The sequence below is a fragment of the Rhopilema esculentum genome, chromosome 10 (assembly GCF_057945365.1).
Source record: "Rhopilema esculentum isolate cy_ngs chromosome 10, ASM5794536v1, whole genome shotgun sequence".
Taxonomy (NCBI): Eukaryota; Metazoa; Cnidaria; class Scyphozoa; order Rhizostomeae; family Rhizostomatidae; genus Rhopilema; species Rhopilema esculentum.
Genome location: NC_142824.1, coordinates 14,946,603 through 14,961,249, shown reverse-complemented (window position 1 = coordinate 14,961,249; position 14,647 = coordinate 14,946,603). Strand labels below are relative to the sequence as shown.

At 39.2% G+C, this 14,647-nt stretch overlaps 4 protein-coding genes across 6 annotated transcripts; 3 read left to right on the top strand and 1 right to left on the bottom strand.

Annotated features, from left to right (window-relative positions):
* Positions 1 to 439: 439 nt before the first annotated feature.
* On the bottom strand, positions 440 to 751 carry LOC148959499 (histone H4). The gene has a single exon (XM_089110940.1). The coding sequence runs from the start codon at positions 749 to 751 to the stop codon at positions 440 to 442; it is 312 nt and encodes a 103-aa protein (XP_088967066.1).
* A 2,764-nt stretch (positions 752 to 3,515) lies between these two features.
* On the top strand, positions 3,516 to 6,995 carry LOC135681891 (uncharacterized). Its single transcript, XM_065196532.2, has one exon. The coding sequence runs from the start codon at positions 3,516 to 3,518 to the stop codon at positions 6,993 to 6,995; it is 3,480 nt and encodes a 1,159-aa protein (XP_065052604.2).
* A 529-nt stretch (positions 6,996 to 7,524) lies between these two features.
* Positions 7,525 to 8,589, top strand: LOC135693093 (histone H3). Its single transcript, XM_089110590.1, has one exon. It carries the CDS (start codon positions 7,597 to 7,599, stop codon positions 8,005 to 8,007), a length of 411 nt encoding a protein of 136 aa, XP_088966716.1. The 5' UTR covers positions 7,525 to 7,596; the 3' UTR covers positions 8,008 to 8,589.
* An 832-nt stretch (positions 8,590 to 9,421) lies between these two features.
* Positions 9,422 to 13,858, top strand: LOC148959498 (uncharacterized). 3 transcript variants are annotated; one of them, XM_089110711.1, is made up of 6 exons: positions 9,422 to 10,483; positions 10,780 to 10,950; positions 11,382 to 11,414; positions 12,277 to 12,306; positions 12,413 to 12,442; positions 12,569 to 13,858. In XM_089110711.1, the coding sequence occupies exons 1-6, from the start codon at positions 10,475 to 10,477 to the stop codon at positions 12,626 to 12,628; spliced, it is 333 nt and encodes a 110-aa protein (XP_088966837.1). In that variant the 5' UTR covers positions 9,422 to 10,474; the 3' UTR covers positions 12,629 to 13,858. The 3 variants fall into 3 exon arrangements, with proteins under 3 accessions (XP_088966837.1, XP_088966836.1, XP_088966838.1); XM_089110710.1 differs by lacking the exon at positions 12,277 to 12,306 and adding an exon at positions 11,869 to 11,898; XM_089110712.1 differs by lacking the exon at positions 12,413 to 12,442.
* The last annotated feature ends 789 nt before the right edge of the window (positions 13,859 to 14,647 follow it).

The following is a 14,647-nucleotide window of genomic DNA, read 5'->3' as shown; positions in this document are numbered from 1 at the left end:
CTATTTGTTTATCCTAGGGAGGCTATATAGTTTCAGCTTCGTTTTTCAAAAGCCTCTCTGGTAGGAATTATAATATATTTTATTCAGTCTTCTAAACAAAGTTAACATTTCGAATTATTACTGTCTGCCTACGAAATAACTTACCATTCTTTGTGTTCAAAAAATTGGCATGTATTAACTATTTCAACCGGGATATATAGATAGATATTAATTGTATGTTCTTTCGTGAATGGTATTAAAGGGTCTTGATTTCAAAACGGTTGAGTTAAAATGAGCGAAGTAAAATTTTCAATTAATCTATTGTGTTAATCGTGTGTTGTCACAAGGTTTAAAACATTGGGTAACATTGGCATTTTTGGTAGCTTTTAAAAAAGCTGTTTGTTTTGTTGAAGAAGGCGAGCCACTCCAGTCGTTCGTCCAGTAAACAAGAGGACGCAACTTAACCGCCAAATCCGTACAATGTTCGGCCTTGTCTCTTCAAAGCGTAGACGACATCCATGGCGGTGACAGTCTTTCGCTTGGCATGTTCTGTGTACGTGACTGCATCACGAATGACGTTCTCGAGGAAAACCTTGAGAACACCTCGTGTCTCTTCGTAAATGAGACCAGAGATTCTCTTTACTCCTCCACGACGAGCCAATCGGCGAATGGCTGGCTTGGTGATGCCTTGGATGTTGTCACGAAGAATCTTTCGATGACGCTTGGCACCTCCTTTGCCAAGACCCTTTCCTCCTTTTCCTCTTCCAGACATGATTGATGAAAGTTTTGCAATGTAAGTCGAAACGACAATACGCTAAGCAAGTGAACTGCGCAAATTGCTGAAGCTGCTGCAAACTGCAGGGTTTAGATTCAGTAGAAAAGGCGAACGTATTAGGAGCACTTTCTTTATCTTGCCTTGTTGGTTGCTTTGTTGGCGCCTTTTGTAACTCTACTGAAGCAAAGTGTACGAAAGTTCTACCAACGCTTTGTTCTACTATCCATTTTCTGATGACGTTTTATGCTTACGTTTTTTTTTGAAAAGAATATCAGACGAAATACTTGAGAATGTTTAAAATGTTTGCTCTTTCCAAAGCCATTTTTTAATTTTGTTCCACAAAAAGATTGTTCGCAAACATCATGTTTAAAATATTATAGCCATTTAACCATGAGGACTTGGGTCCGCATTTTATATTCACACTGTTTGTAGTTAGAGCCGCAGGGTATCATGTTTCAAGTTGAGTTGTTATGTTGAGTTTTGGTGAAGTCGCAAAAAGGAGAATTCATCGCTAAAGTTTCGCTATTTTATACGAGTGAACTCGCAAGGTTGGGGTATTTCCAGCAACTGGCACCTCCGACGGGACCGACACGGGGTCGTGGAATAATTTGGTGGAAATTTTAGCGGGAAAATGTCTGAGAACGGCGACTCAGGAACGACGACGCGGGACGAAATGGCCGCACTCGAAGAATTGAAGGACGAGAGAGAAGTATTTAAAGAAGCCTTAGAGGACGCATTTTATCGGTTAAATGAATTAAATGGTACCGAAAATGTCGATCAGGAGCTCTCAAAGGAAGTTAAAGAACTTCAAATCGTGATAGAACCAAGTTTAACCGAGATTAAAGACCTCGACGTTAAGATACAAGCGGAAATGCGAAAGTTGAAGTTAAGATCGTGTTTGGTGGAAGAAATAAAACGAAGCAGGGCATACGCTGCCAAAGTACAAGTGGCTTTGAACAAAGCCGCAGAAACTGAAAAGAAACAATTTGAAAGGGGAATTGTAACCGGAATCGGGGGTTCAACGAGAGCCCAAAGGGAAGACCCCAGAACAAGACAGGGAGATATGTCACCGGGCTTTCTATTTTCAAATTTCCCACCAGTGGAGCTTTCAAGTGAAGGCGCAAGGGCAAGTAATTTGGAGAATTTTGGAGAAAAGGCCGACATTGGTGCGCAAAGATGGGGGGAGCAGCCAGGAGCGTATGGGCAACAAGACATCCTAGGACAGTACAGCGCCTTTGGACAGTTTGGAACGAATACTGGACAACCAGGACCTATCGGACAGTCAGCAAGCAGAATGCAACCTCAAACAAGATTCAACCCTCTCCCAGGAAATATGCGGGAACGTGAGAATGCAGTTAATTTTGGAGTCCAAAATATGGTGAAACTGCCGAGATTGGAGCTTAAACGCTTTAATGGGGACCCAATGAAGTGGTTAGAGTTCTGGGAGAATTTCGAAAGAAATGTCCATGACAATCCAGGCTACTCAGATGTACACAAAATGTCATACTTAAAGGCATGTTTAGATGGGCCAGCGAGCACGACGATCGCCAATTTGTCAATAATTGGGGACAATTACAAACCAGCAATAGCAATCCTCAAAGAAAAATATGGACAGACAGGATTGTTGAAGGAAGCCCATATGGCAGCTTTAAAGGCGACACAAGGAGTTTCAAATGCAAGAGATGTGAACAAATTGAGGAAATTTTATGATGATGTAGACTCACACTACAAGGCGCTGTCGGTATTAGGAGTTCCAGGAGAGCACTACTCGGTAGCTGTTGTCCCAGAGTTGATGGGTAAAGTACCAAGAGATGTAGCAATCAACATACGTCGATCAAAGGATGTTAATCATGAGTGGATGATAGGAGAGTTTCTTGATAAGTTGTGGCAAGAATTGGTGATAAGAAGTGCGAGTGAGTCACAAGACCAACCAGTAATCGAAAGGAGAAGAGAGGGCAGAGTACTTTCAGTCAACAGTACGTCTTGTGTTTACTGTCTTGGAGAACATCAAAGTAGAGAGTGCAGCCAAGTCAAGGATCCTGATAAAAGAAAGGACATTTTGCGTAAATACAACAGATGTTTTCAGTGTCTTAGGAAAGGACATCCTCAAAGACAGTGCAGAGATAAAAGGCAGTGTGACAAGTGCAAGAAAACAGGGCACCACACATCGATATGCAGAGGAGAAACAACCCCAAATTTGCATGTTGCCACTAAAGGAGCTATTGCGTATCAGACGGTGCAGGCAAAGATTAACATACCAGGGTATGACTCAGTTCCATGTCGCATGCTGCTAGACACAGGTAGTGACAAAACGTATTTGGTGCAGAAGATTGCTGACAAATTGAAAGGTAAACCCATTCGACATGAAACAAAGGTTCTTGATACTATTCATGGAAGCAGAAGCCACAGGTGTGCTGTTTATAATTTAGAGATCAGGAATATGGAAGGAGAAGTTCAGATCATTACAGAGGCCGCAACGCTAAGCAAACTGACAACTGTGAGGAACGCCAGACCTGAAATTGTATAGCAAAGATTTAAGCACTTGAAAGACATCAAATTCTCAGATGTGTCGGAGCACGACGAATTGGAAATTCACGTCATAATTGGTCTTGAAGATTTGGGTAGAGTAAAGACAGGACGTTATATACGGGGGGAGGAAGATCAGCCTATTGCCGAGGAAACCAAATTAGGATGGACTTTGTTAGGACCAACTTATCAAGGAACAAAAACTGATGATCAAGAAAGTAAATTGTTGTTTTGTATGGAGAACAGGCCAGAGATAGCTACAGAAGTAGACAGGCTATGGGACTTAGAGACTGTCGGGATCCGAGAAGGTGATCCAGTGCACGTGGAGTTCAAAGATACAGTCAAGTTCAACGGTAGACGTTATGTAGTAAATCTACCTTGGAAGTCAGCAACAGCCAAAGCCTCATTACCAGACAACAAGAAGCTATGTGAAAAGCGGCTTCGTTCTCAGCTGAAAAGATTATCTAGAGTCCCGGAGCAGTTAGAAGCTTATGATGGCATCATACAAGAGCAGATAAAGGCGGGAATTGTGGAAAAGGCTCCCAAGAAAGAAACAGGGGTAACAGCCACCCACTACATACCCCATCATGCTGTCATTCGACAAGAAGCAGAGTCAACAAAAGTGAGAATCGTGTTTGACGCGTCAGCAAAGGAGAGGAAAGGTAGCTATTCGCTAAATGAGTGTCTTCACAAGGGACCACCATTGATGCCTATGCTGTTTGACATTGTGCTTCGGTACAGAATGTACCCCGTTGCTCTGGTGGGTGATGTACAAAAAGCCTTTCACCAGATTGAAGTAGCAGTTGAAGACAGAGATTGCCTAAGGTTTTTGTGGGTTGAAGATCCAAAGAATGCAATTTCAGAGCTTTCTGAGTTGAGGTTCACTCGGGTTATCTTTGGAGCGGGTCCGAGTCCATTCTTGCTAAATGCGACGATGCAAAGGCACATTGGAGGCTATGAGGAGACAGATCCAGAGTTTGTCAGGTTGGTGGTTAAAAGTTTATTTGTGGATGATTTTGTTGGTGGCGGTAGAAACTCGACAGAAGTTATCACATTGAAAAAGAAACTCACCGATGTAATGCAAGAAGGTGGCTTCACTCTTCACAAGTGGAAGTCAAATATTGAGGAAGTGTGCAGCTCGCCAACGGTGGACAGTGAAGGCGATGAAGACGAAACATTTGCGAAGCAGAAACTTAATCTGGATGAGAGCCGAAGTAAAGTCCTTGGGATAAAGTGGAATCCAAGGAGTGATATAATGGCAGTGGAATTGTCACAGGTTGCAGAGGAAGCAGAAAGGGATCTACGCATGACCAAAAGGGAGTTGCTGAGCCGCTTGTCCAGAATCTATGACCCATTAGGAGTTGCGGGTCCGATCACCATTGTTGGTAGAAAGATCTTTCAAGATGCTTGCAAAGAAGGTATAACTTGGGACAGTTTGGTCAGTGAAGATCTGCATGGTAGATGGAAGACATTTGAAAGGAATTTGAAGCAAAGGTCAGAGATAGAGTTCCCAAGATGTGTTGCATTGTCAGAGAAGCCAAAGGAGATGTCATTGCACACCTTCGCAGATGCAAGTCAAACAGCCTACTGCGCGGCCGTGTATTTGGTTGTGACGTTGCCGCAAGGAAAGTTCAGTAACCTGCTGACTGCTAAAACCAGGCTGCCTCCATTGAAGAAGGAAATGACAATTCCACGTTTGGAGTTGACAGCAGCACGGATTGCGGCAAGGTTGGCAGCGACAGTAAAACAAGCACTGGCAGGATTTGAGTTAAAACGGGTCTGCATGTGGTCGGATAGTTGCACGGTTCTCCATTGGCTGCAAAGACGAGGTCAGTATCGCCAATTTGTTGAACACAGAGTCAAGGAAATCGAACATCTGTCAAATGGTGCAACATGGCAGTATTGTCCAACAAGCGAAAATCCGGCGGACCTTGGCACAAGGGGCAAAACACCGCTACAATTACAAGGAAGTGACCTGTGGTGGCAGGGACCATCGTGGCTGATTTCTGATCAGTGGCCAGAACAGCCCATCTTGTCAAGGGAAAAGGAAATCGAAGATGAAGAAATAAATCCAGTGTTACAGATGGCCACGACGATAAAAGAAAGGGGACTTTCAAGTTTGATAAGGTTGAAAGATTATAGCTCAAAGAGAACATTACTTGGTGTAACTGCGTGGATTTTGCGTTTTATGAAGAACTGCAGGGCAAGCAAGGGAGATAGGCTCCAACTGAAATACGTTACAACGGACGAAGTAAAGGAAGCGGAAGAAAGGTGGGTGAAAGTAGTACAATCCGAAATTGAGGAGAGTGCAAATTACAAGCAGTTGGTGCAACAGCTGAACGTTGTAAAGATAGACGGAGTAATGAGATGCAAGGAAAGATTGCAGTTTTCTGGATTGTCGTTTGAAGTACAGAATCCAGCATTGTTACCAAGAGGACACCATTATACCAATTTGGTAGTGAAAGAAGCACACGAACTTGTACTTCACGGATTGGTGAGTATGACGTTAGCCGAGGTCAGACAAAGATATTGGATTCCAAAGGGCAGGCAAGTAGTGAAGAAAGTGCTGAAAGAGTGCAAGCAATGCGCAAAGAGAAGTTCCAAGCTGCTAAAGGGAACAGTCACAGCTCCGTTACCGGAACTTCGGGTTAAACCAGCACATCCATTTGAGGTAACTGGATGTGATTTTGCAGGTCCAATTCACTTGAAAGGCAATGAGAAGGCATACATCGCTCTTTTCACATGCGCGGTAACACGAGCTGTTCATTTGGAGCTTACAAAGGACATGACAGCTACTGAGTTTAGGGTGGTTCTGCAAAGATTTGCTAGTCGCAGAGGAGCACCTAGCACAGTCATTAGCAACAATGCAAAGACGTTTAAAAGCACAGGAAAACAGTTGAAGAAGATATGCGACAACGAAAATTGGCAAGGATATTTAACGACGAAGAGAATAGACTGGATATTCAACGTTTCCAAGGCACCGTGGCAAGGAGGATTCTTCGAAAGACTGGTCGGAATCTCGAAAACGACCTTGTACAAAGTCTTGGGACGTTCGAAGCTGAGTTTCAGAGAGGTTGAGACAATGCTCATACAGGTAGAAGGCTTGATGAACAACCGACCGCTGACCTACCAGACGGATGAGCTTGAAAGTGAACCTCTGACGCCTAATCACATGATTTTCGGATATGCTTTGCCAACCATCGCCAACGATGCAAACGATGCCAATGAAGAAATGAGTGACGATGAGGAGTCTTCTGCAAGGGTAAATAAGCGTCTTAAGTACGTGTCGACAATAAAGGCTCATTTGTGGAAGAGATGGACTCGCGAGTACTTACAGGGACTGAAAGAGTACCAAAGACAAGCTGGCCGAAAATCGAGAGTGCCGGAAATCGGAGAAATCGTGCTTATCGTTGACAGCACCATCCAAAGAAGACATTGGCGAATGGCGAAGATAGTCGATCATATAAAGAGCAGAGATGGAATGATAAGAGCTGTTAAACTGCACGTTTTGAGCCAAGGAAAGTTGATAGAATTGGGAAGACCATTGCAAGGTATTGCGTCGTTAGAAATAAAAGCACCGGTTGCTGAGAGGAAATCTACACCAGATGGGGAAGACGTAGAAGAGAGGACCAAGAAAAGACCAAGAAGACTAGCTACGTTTGCCGGAGAAGAAACGAGAGAACTACAAACTCGGGTTTTGAATCAAGAAGATTAACTTCTTGATTGGGGGGAGTGTTTAAAATATTATAGCCATTTAACCATGAGGACTTGGGTCCGCATTTTATATTCACACTGTTTGTAGTTAGAACCGCAGGGTATCATGTTTCAAGTTGAGTTGTTATGTTGAGTTTTGGTGAAGTCGCAAAAAGGAGAATTCATCGCTAAAGTTTCGCTATTTTATACGAGTGAACTCGCAAGGTTGGGGTATTTCCATTCCAACAATCATTTACGTAGAAAGTTTCTATTGTTGCCAATAACCAAGACAAACAATTCTCAAAATTAAGAGAGAGTAATTCAAAATTGTTGAATCCTCTAAAAATGTCGCGATTTCTGTTTCCCCCAACTTTTAATCAGATCGTAAGAACAAGATTAACTTCAGATCGTAAGTTCAGAACAAGACTACTGGCAGCTCGAAAGTTTAGGGAACAAGCAGCCAATGGGCTTCTTGTTTTTATCATCTGGCTTCTGTTCTCCCGGCATGTCACGTGGCTTGCTCAATTATTTCAAATTGAAGTCGAATGGCGCCATTTTGCAGATTAATATCCGTTGTGCCTACTGCTCAGTCACCACGCAAATTTCTTCGTTGAGGTATCAAAATGGCTCGTACAAAGCAGACTGCAAGGAAATCGACAGGAGGAAAAGCTCCTCGCAAACAATTGGCAACCAAGGCTGCACGAAAAAGTGCCCCGGCAACTGGAGGTGTAAAGAAGCCACACAGATACAGGCCCGGCACAGTAGCTCTGAGAGAAATTCGTAGATACCAGAAGTCGACTGAGTTGTTGATCAGGAAGCTGCCCTTCCAAAGGCTCGTCCGAGAAATTGCCCAAGACTTCAAGACAGACCTGCGCTTTCAGAGCTCGGCAGTGATGGCCCTCCAAGAGGCATCAGAAGCTTACCTAGTTGGACTGTTTGAAGACACCAACTTGTGCGCCATTCATGCCAAACGTGTTACCATTATGCCAAAGGACATACAACTGGCCAGGAGGATTCGAGGGGAGAGAGCTTAATTCAACAAGCAAATTTCATCTTTGTCGATGAATACTTTGAAAAAACGGTTTTTTTAAAAACCACCACGAACACCAGCGATTATATTTCTCCAGCCAGAATACACACGACATGGTCGACTCAAATCAGTTTACTTCTGTTCATATGTTTTATGTATACGAAAAACCTTTAAATATGTACAATTTGTAAACGAGAACAAGTAAATTTAGAGCAAGCATTATCTGAATGAAGGGAATTTCTTAAAAAGAGAGGTTTTTTAACAAGAAAATCTATGAATTGGGACTTGCACCATATCTATGAATTGTCAACCTATCTGATTTATAGAGCATTAAATTTTTTCCTTCCTTGTTGGTAAGTCATTCCAAATTTCAGCACCAAGAAAACAAAGATACCCAAAACTGCATGTTTTCTTATATCTATACTTACAAGTAGATCTTGCTCAAACAGTGATTCAAGTCTTCATTCCAAAGTATAACTTTACTACCAAATTCTTTCTTGCTATCCATTCACAATTGCACAGCCAAGAGAAAATAGAGGGAATAACTCCTCACAAAATCACCTGTAATGTAAATTATTGCATACTGTGTTTCAATGAGATAATAAAAAATAACTTACCACTTTTTCATACTGCTAGACTCACATTCAAGTAAATGTGAAATGCAAAATTTTTCTCATGATCAACAATTTTGGAAATCAAGACAAATTAGCATGAAGGCTTAAAACTGCACTCAAAACAATAATGCGTGTATACATTATTGGTATTGTTGGTGCAAAAAGTTTTCAGATTCTGCTAACCCCATGTTAAGATTGATTGAAAATGTTGTCACCAACCATATGAGCACAGGGAAACTTAGCTATACATTCTCAGGCACGAGGATTTTCGCTTTTGCGTCCTACGTTATCGAAGGTAACTGACAATTCTGTTTTCGTTTTCACGAAAAAGCTATTGATTTAACAAGTAAATGCACCAAGCTGGGGAGGGGGAGCAATAGTCTTCTAAGCGGACAAAATTTGTCGGTAAATTTCTGAAATATCGCTACTTTGTCGAAAATTTTTAAGAATGCCCCCTCCCTCCCTCTCTTAAACACCGCTCTGCTTTCCTGAACTTCATATTGATAAAAAAAATTGAGCCGAAAGAGCTAAAACTTACATTGAAAAATTAGTTAAACAGCTTAAAGCATGTCAAGAGTTAGGTGGAGTGACACGGCCGGAGAGCTAGTGGCTACACAAGAGTAGGATTGCAGCTATTGTGCTTGCCTGTTGTACTTCAAATCTGTGGTTATGAATTATTGAGAATTTGCCCAGGTGCAGACTAGCATGTAGGCCTACTTCAAAATCCAGGTTAAAAAGGAGATTTTGTGGATAATGCAAAGCTTTAAGTATCATAAAAGTGACTAGACGTCCCTTTAACCACCCCCACCCCCCCCCCACAACACACACACAAATGTACACACACTTAGCTGATGAAAAATTTTGAGCCAATTGACCATTGCTGTTCTGTGATATAAGTAGAAAGGCAAAGCCCTCCAATATTGTAACACATATTTATTTTGCTTCTTAGGTAACCCTAATCAGCTTATTATTTTGAAACAGCCAACTTTTAATAAACTGGAAGTATCAGTTATGCAAAATCTGTGTTTGATATATTGCAGATGTTTATTAGTAACTGCAAATTTTACCTATTGATGTGGTAAAGATTCACAAACAATATTTTAAACCAGAATTTCATCTTGGTTGACCAAACAATGCGTAAAAGTAAAATAGCTAAAGCAAAAAAATTCAAGCCTATGCACTTTTAGGTTGAAATTAACTGAACACACCGAAGTTTGAGGCATCACAAATATACTGGAAGGTTTAGGAAGGAAAGGTTTCACATTATTATTTTGAAAAGCTATGTTTCATGCACACAAAGTTTATGATAGTCTAAATCAGAGTGTATTGGGTATAGGGTGAATGTTGGTTGCTTAAGTCACATGCCTATTGGCAATACTGTCTTTAAGTCAATAAGGCCTTAGTTCCTCATACCTGTATTAGTCAGAGTGAGTCAGGGTATGATCCATAGTCTTCTAAGCTTATCAGCATACAAAGACAGAGATACAACTTTTTGTTTGGGGGGGGACAGCCCTTATAAATCAGTGAATCAACAGCCATATTTTACAAAATAAAAGTATGTTACTTATGCAATGTAAGTTTTTGAGGGGGGCCAAGGCCCCCCAGCCCCCTGTACCTTGGTCCTTCTCAGTAATATGTCTGTTTGGGTAGCATCTTTCTGCCATATAAGGTCAATTTCACAAGGGTAGTATCTGAGGTTTTTGTTTGTAACTGAAAGTATTGTAATTATTTTGTTTGGAATAGGAATTCACTTTATACCCAACACTGTCTTGTTTTTAACACATATCTGATTTAGATGTTTATTTGCAGCTATTTTTACCTCATGATGCTTCATTTTTATGCTTGATTGTCACTAAAATGGCTGGGGTAATAAATCTTTTTCATAATAATCTAAGTTTTGGAATTATGGACTGCTCATTTCATAATGGTATGTTGCCATTAATTATGTTTTGAGTTTCATGAAATACAATGTGCTAATCATTATAGGATCAATTTTGTTTTTACCTGTTATACTTATTGCCTGAATACCATGAAATATTTTTCTCTCCATCATCACTCCAAACTATTTTGTCTCCTATTAGCTTTGTAAATGCTAGTTAATTTCAAATTTTTCCAGGTATTATTATTCTTTTTCCAGGTAGTAGAGCTCTTTATCCTTCCAGGTATTTAGATTCTGCTCAAACTGCGGCGTTGAGCAGCCTATTAGCAAAAAATTGTGTGGAAACTGCCAACAAAACCTCAGAAAACGTGAGAGTTTGGACAAGAAAACTTTGCTGGCTGAACGATACAAAAAAACAGCATTCCACTATTTGGAAGGAGCAATGAAAAAAAAGGCATGTTATATGTATATGTATACATACATACATGCATTGACAAATATATTCTGGTTTTGATGTTGACACATCTTTCCTTTTGTAAACATATTGAAAATTATTTCTGAATTTTCTTTGCACATGGGTCCACCTTTCAGAAATTGAGCATATGCTTTTAAACAGTTTTGATTTCTGTAGGTAGATGCTCTTCATGCAAAAGATTGTGAGGTAATAGTAATTGGCTACCACTGTAATAAGCAGAGGAGCAATCTCTGGTCTTATAGCCCAAAAGACAGTATTGGTGAAAAATTTTTGGAGCATTAGTTTGGGGAATATGTCGTTAAACTGTTTGCTGAGTATTTGAAAGGTAAATCACAAATTCACTTTCATTTTCATTACTAAATCTCTTTAAACTATACAATTATAACTAAAAGACTTAGCTTTCCTTCTAGACAAAGCCAATGATACTGACTATTCAGAAAGAGGTTTGTGTTTATATATTAATTATTCTACCTGTAAAATATTTGTTTTTTTAATTCTACATTTTACATCATATCAATTTTTCTAAAATTTTAACCAAAATCGTTTATTTCCATGCTTTTTGTAAGATTTTATGAGAATGTTGATGGAAATATTGTCAATTCAATGCTCCTTAATTTCCTTTTAGCAACTTCTGCAACATCATCAATATCGTCAGGTTTGAACATTTCAATCATTGTCGTTTTCATCCATGTATTTTGTTAGATCTTATGAGAATGTTGATGGAAATATTGTCAAGTTAATGCTCCTTAATTTCCTTTTAGCATCTTCTGCAACGTCATCAATATCGTCAGGTTTGAACATTTCAATCATTGTCGTTTTCATCCATGTATTTTGTTAGATCTTATGAGAATGTTGATGGAAATATTGTCAAGTTAATGCTCCTTAATTTCCTTTTAGCATCTTCTGCAACGTCATCAATCTCAAGAGGTTTAAACATTTCAATCATTGTCGTTTTCATCCATGTATTTTGTTAGATCTTATGAGAATGTTGATGGAAATATTGTCAAGTTAATGCTCCTTAATTTCCTTTTAGCATCTTCTGCAACGTCATCAATCTCAAGAGGTTTAAACATTTCAATCATTGTCGTTTTCATCCATGTATTTTGTTAGATCTTATGAGAATGTTGATGGAAATATTGTCAAGTTAATGCTCCTTAATTTCCTTTTAGCATCTTCTGCAACGTCATCAATCTCAAGAGGTTTAAACATTTCAATCATTGTCGTTTTCATCCATGTATTTTGTTAGATCTTATGAGAATGTTGATGGAAATATTGTCAAGTTAATGCTCCTTAATTTCCTTTTAGCATCTTCTGCAACGTCATCAATCTCAAGAGGTTTAAACATTTCAATCATTGTCGTTTTCATCCATGTATTTTGTTAGATCTTATGAGAATGTTGATGGAAATATTGTCAAGTTAATGCTCCTTAATTTCCTTTTAGCAACTTCTGCAACGTCGTCAATCTCAAGAGGTTTGATTATTGGAATAACTGTAGACAGTTCTTTCATTTTTTATTTTTCTTCCTATCAGTAAAAATGATTCAAGCCTATATTTTTTGTACCGAATTTATATATTTGTTATTAATTATATTGTTAAGGAGTTTCGTATTTCGTTGATGGTAATCCTGTTGCTGTTGGGAAAGTTTTGCCAAATATGAAGCAGAGTGATGGTGCAGTTATTCCCCCAGATCACGTTTGCGTGATGATTTTGGCTGTAACAAAGAAGATTGCTGCGCCAATTTGTTTCGATACCTCTTACGAAGAAAAGAAGTTCCTGACCCCAGGCGTTTGCTATGCTCTTCCAAAAACATTTATTTTTTGTAACGTTGTTCGTGATGGAAAATTGGCATTTAAAGCATTAAACACCTGATATCTCTTTGTCGCTTATTTTTATATTTTTTTGAAGTGTATTGGGCTGTAGTATATAGTTTTTTATGTTTGAAGTAAACGCACTTTAGGGTAAAATGAAAGCTTTTTTTGTAGATATTGAAATTTACTGAAAGACTCGCGTATTAATCCCCCAGAAAATTGGATAACTGATAACGATTTTTAACACTGCATACGTTACCTCTTCTTAACAGTTGGTTTTGTTTATACCGAATGATTAGAAACTAAACCAAATAAATTTTGACAGTTTAATTTTTAGCATGATATTCTTGAGATTACAGAGCGTTTTAGACATTATAGAGCGTTTTGACTTATAAATGCTTACAGCCTTTAACTTACTCACTCACATCATAGAAATTACATTTTGAAGAAAACTCCTTTATTAAATTATAATCCTTTACATATTTAATCAGTGACCGCAAAGATAATATATACTGAAATCGAACGAATACAGATAAACTAAAAAACACATTAACACCGAGCAGAGATGTATAATGGTTTTATCTAATTAATCTAGGCTTTACTTGGAATGTAGTCTATTTTTTAATAATGAAACAATAATTTTTACAACAAATAAATTTCTACGTAATTATTCTACAACAATAGCAACAAAATGCAATTGGTTAGGGCCACTTTACGATGTAAATCAATGGAAAGTGTAATTTATATAAAGCACACACCATGTCCGGTGTATTCCTATTGATTTACATAAGATGATCAAACTAACGAAGAGTGTTTATTGTCTTTCTTGAATTTTTGCTCTTGAAAGTGGTAAAAATCAACTTCATGGAAGGAAGGAAAAATCAACCAAATTTGATACCTCGGTTTTAGGTGTAGAGCTAAGTGACCTGTTCTTTAAGTAAACGCACAAGATATGGAAAATCAAATTGAAGCGTAGGTCTTCGTCAGCCTGTACGTTCTAAGGGTGTGATGTGTATTTTTGTCAAGATGTGGGGTTTGAGAAACTTTACTTAGAAGCAGAAGTAGTTGGTCCTTGGGAACCAGAAAGGATTCGTACAATAGCAGAAGATATCTTTGTTAATACAATAACATTTCCTTATATTTAATGAAATCGTAAAAATGTCAAGTTTCCATACACATTATCCGGAAGCTCCATTACCTCTGCCACCCAATAAATAAATGTGTCCAATTCTTTTTCGGCACAGATATGAATAGCTCCTCCAGCTGTACCACCGTAAAAATGTGAATGTGTGTCTACAAAAGCAATCTTCTTTCCGTCACTGCAGAATACAGACGATTTCTCATTGCAAACGAATACTATTGAAAAAGGGCTTCTTAAAAAACATCAAAAACTCCAACTGCCCTCGCAATGTCGACATGAAATGCTCGTTTTTTACCGAAACAGGCTTTTCCTCCTTCACAGTAAATGGTAACAATTCAGTCATACTTTCCGAGACTTCAGTTATAGAGCAATATCGATGAGGTAGGCTTCTGCGACACTTGTCGTAAATTTCATTTCCGTTAGCCATCGTTTCGTAAAGAATTTCGTTGAACTTTTTTTGTATCTGTTCTTCAAAAGGCCCAACTTCAATTTTTTCCTTCAAAAACAAGAAAGCAAAGATGACTGCAATGAAGGAGCAGGCATTACTGTCATTGCGACCATTGATAGTATTTTGGGAAAAACTATCTTCGTACATCAGAAGAATGCAGTCTTCACCCTTTCCGAAAAATCCCCCACGCACGATTTTAGGGGCAAATGAGAGGCTTCTGCGTTTGATCTCGATTGCGCGGAAACTACATTCCGTGTCTTCATCGTCACCATCGTTGCT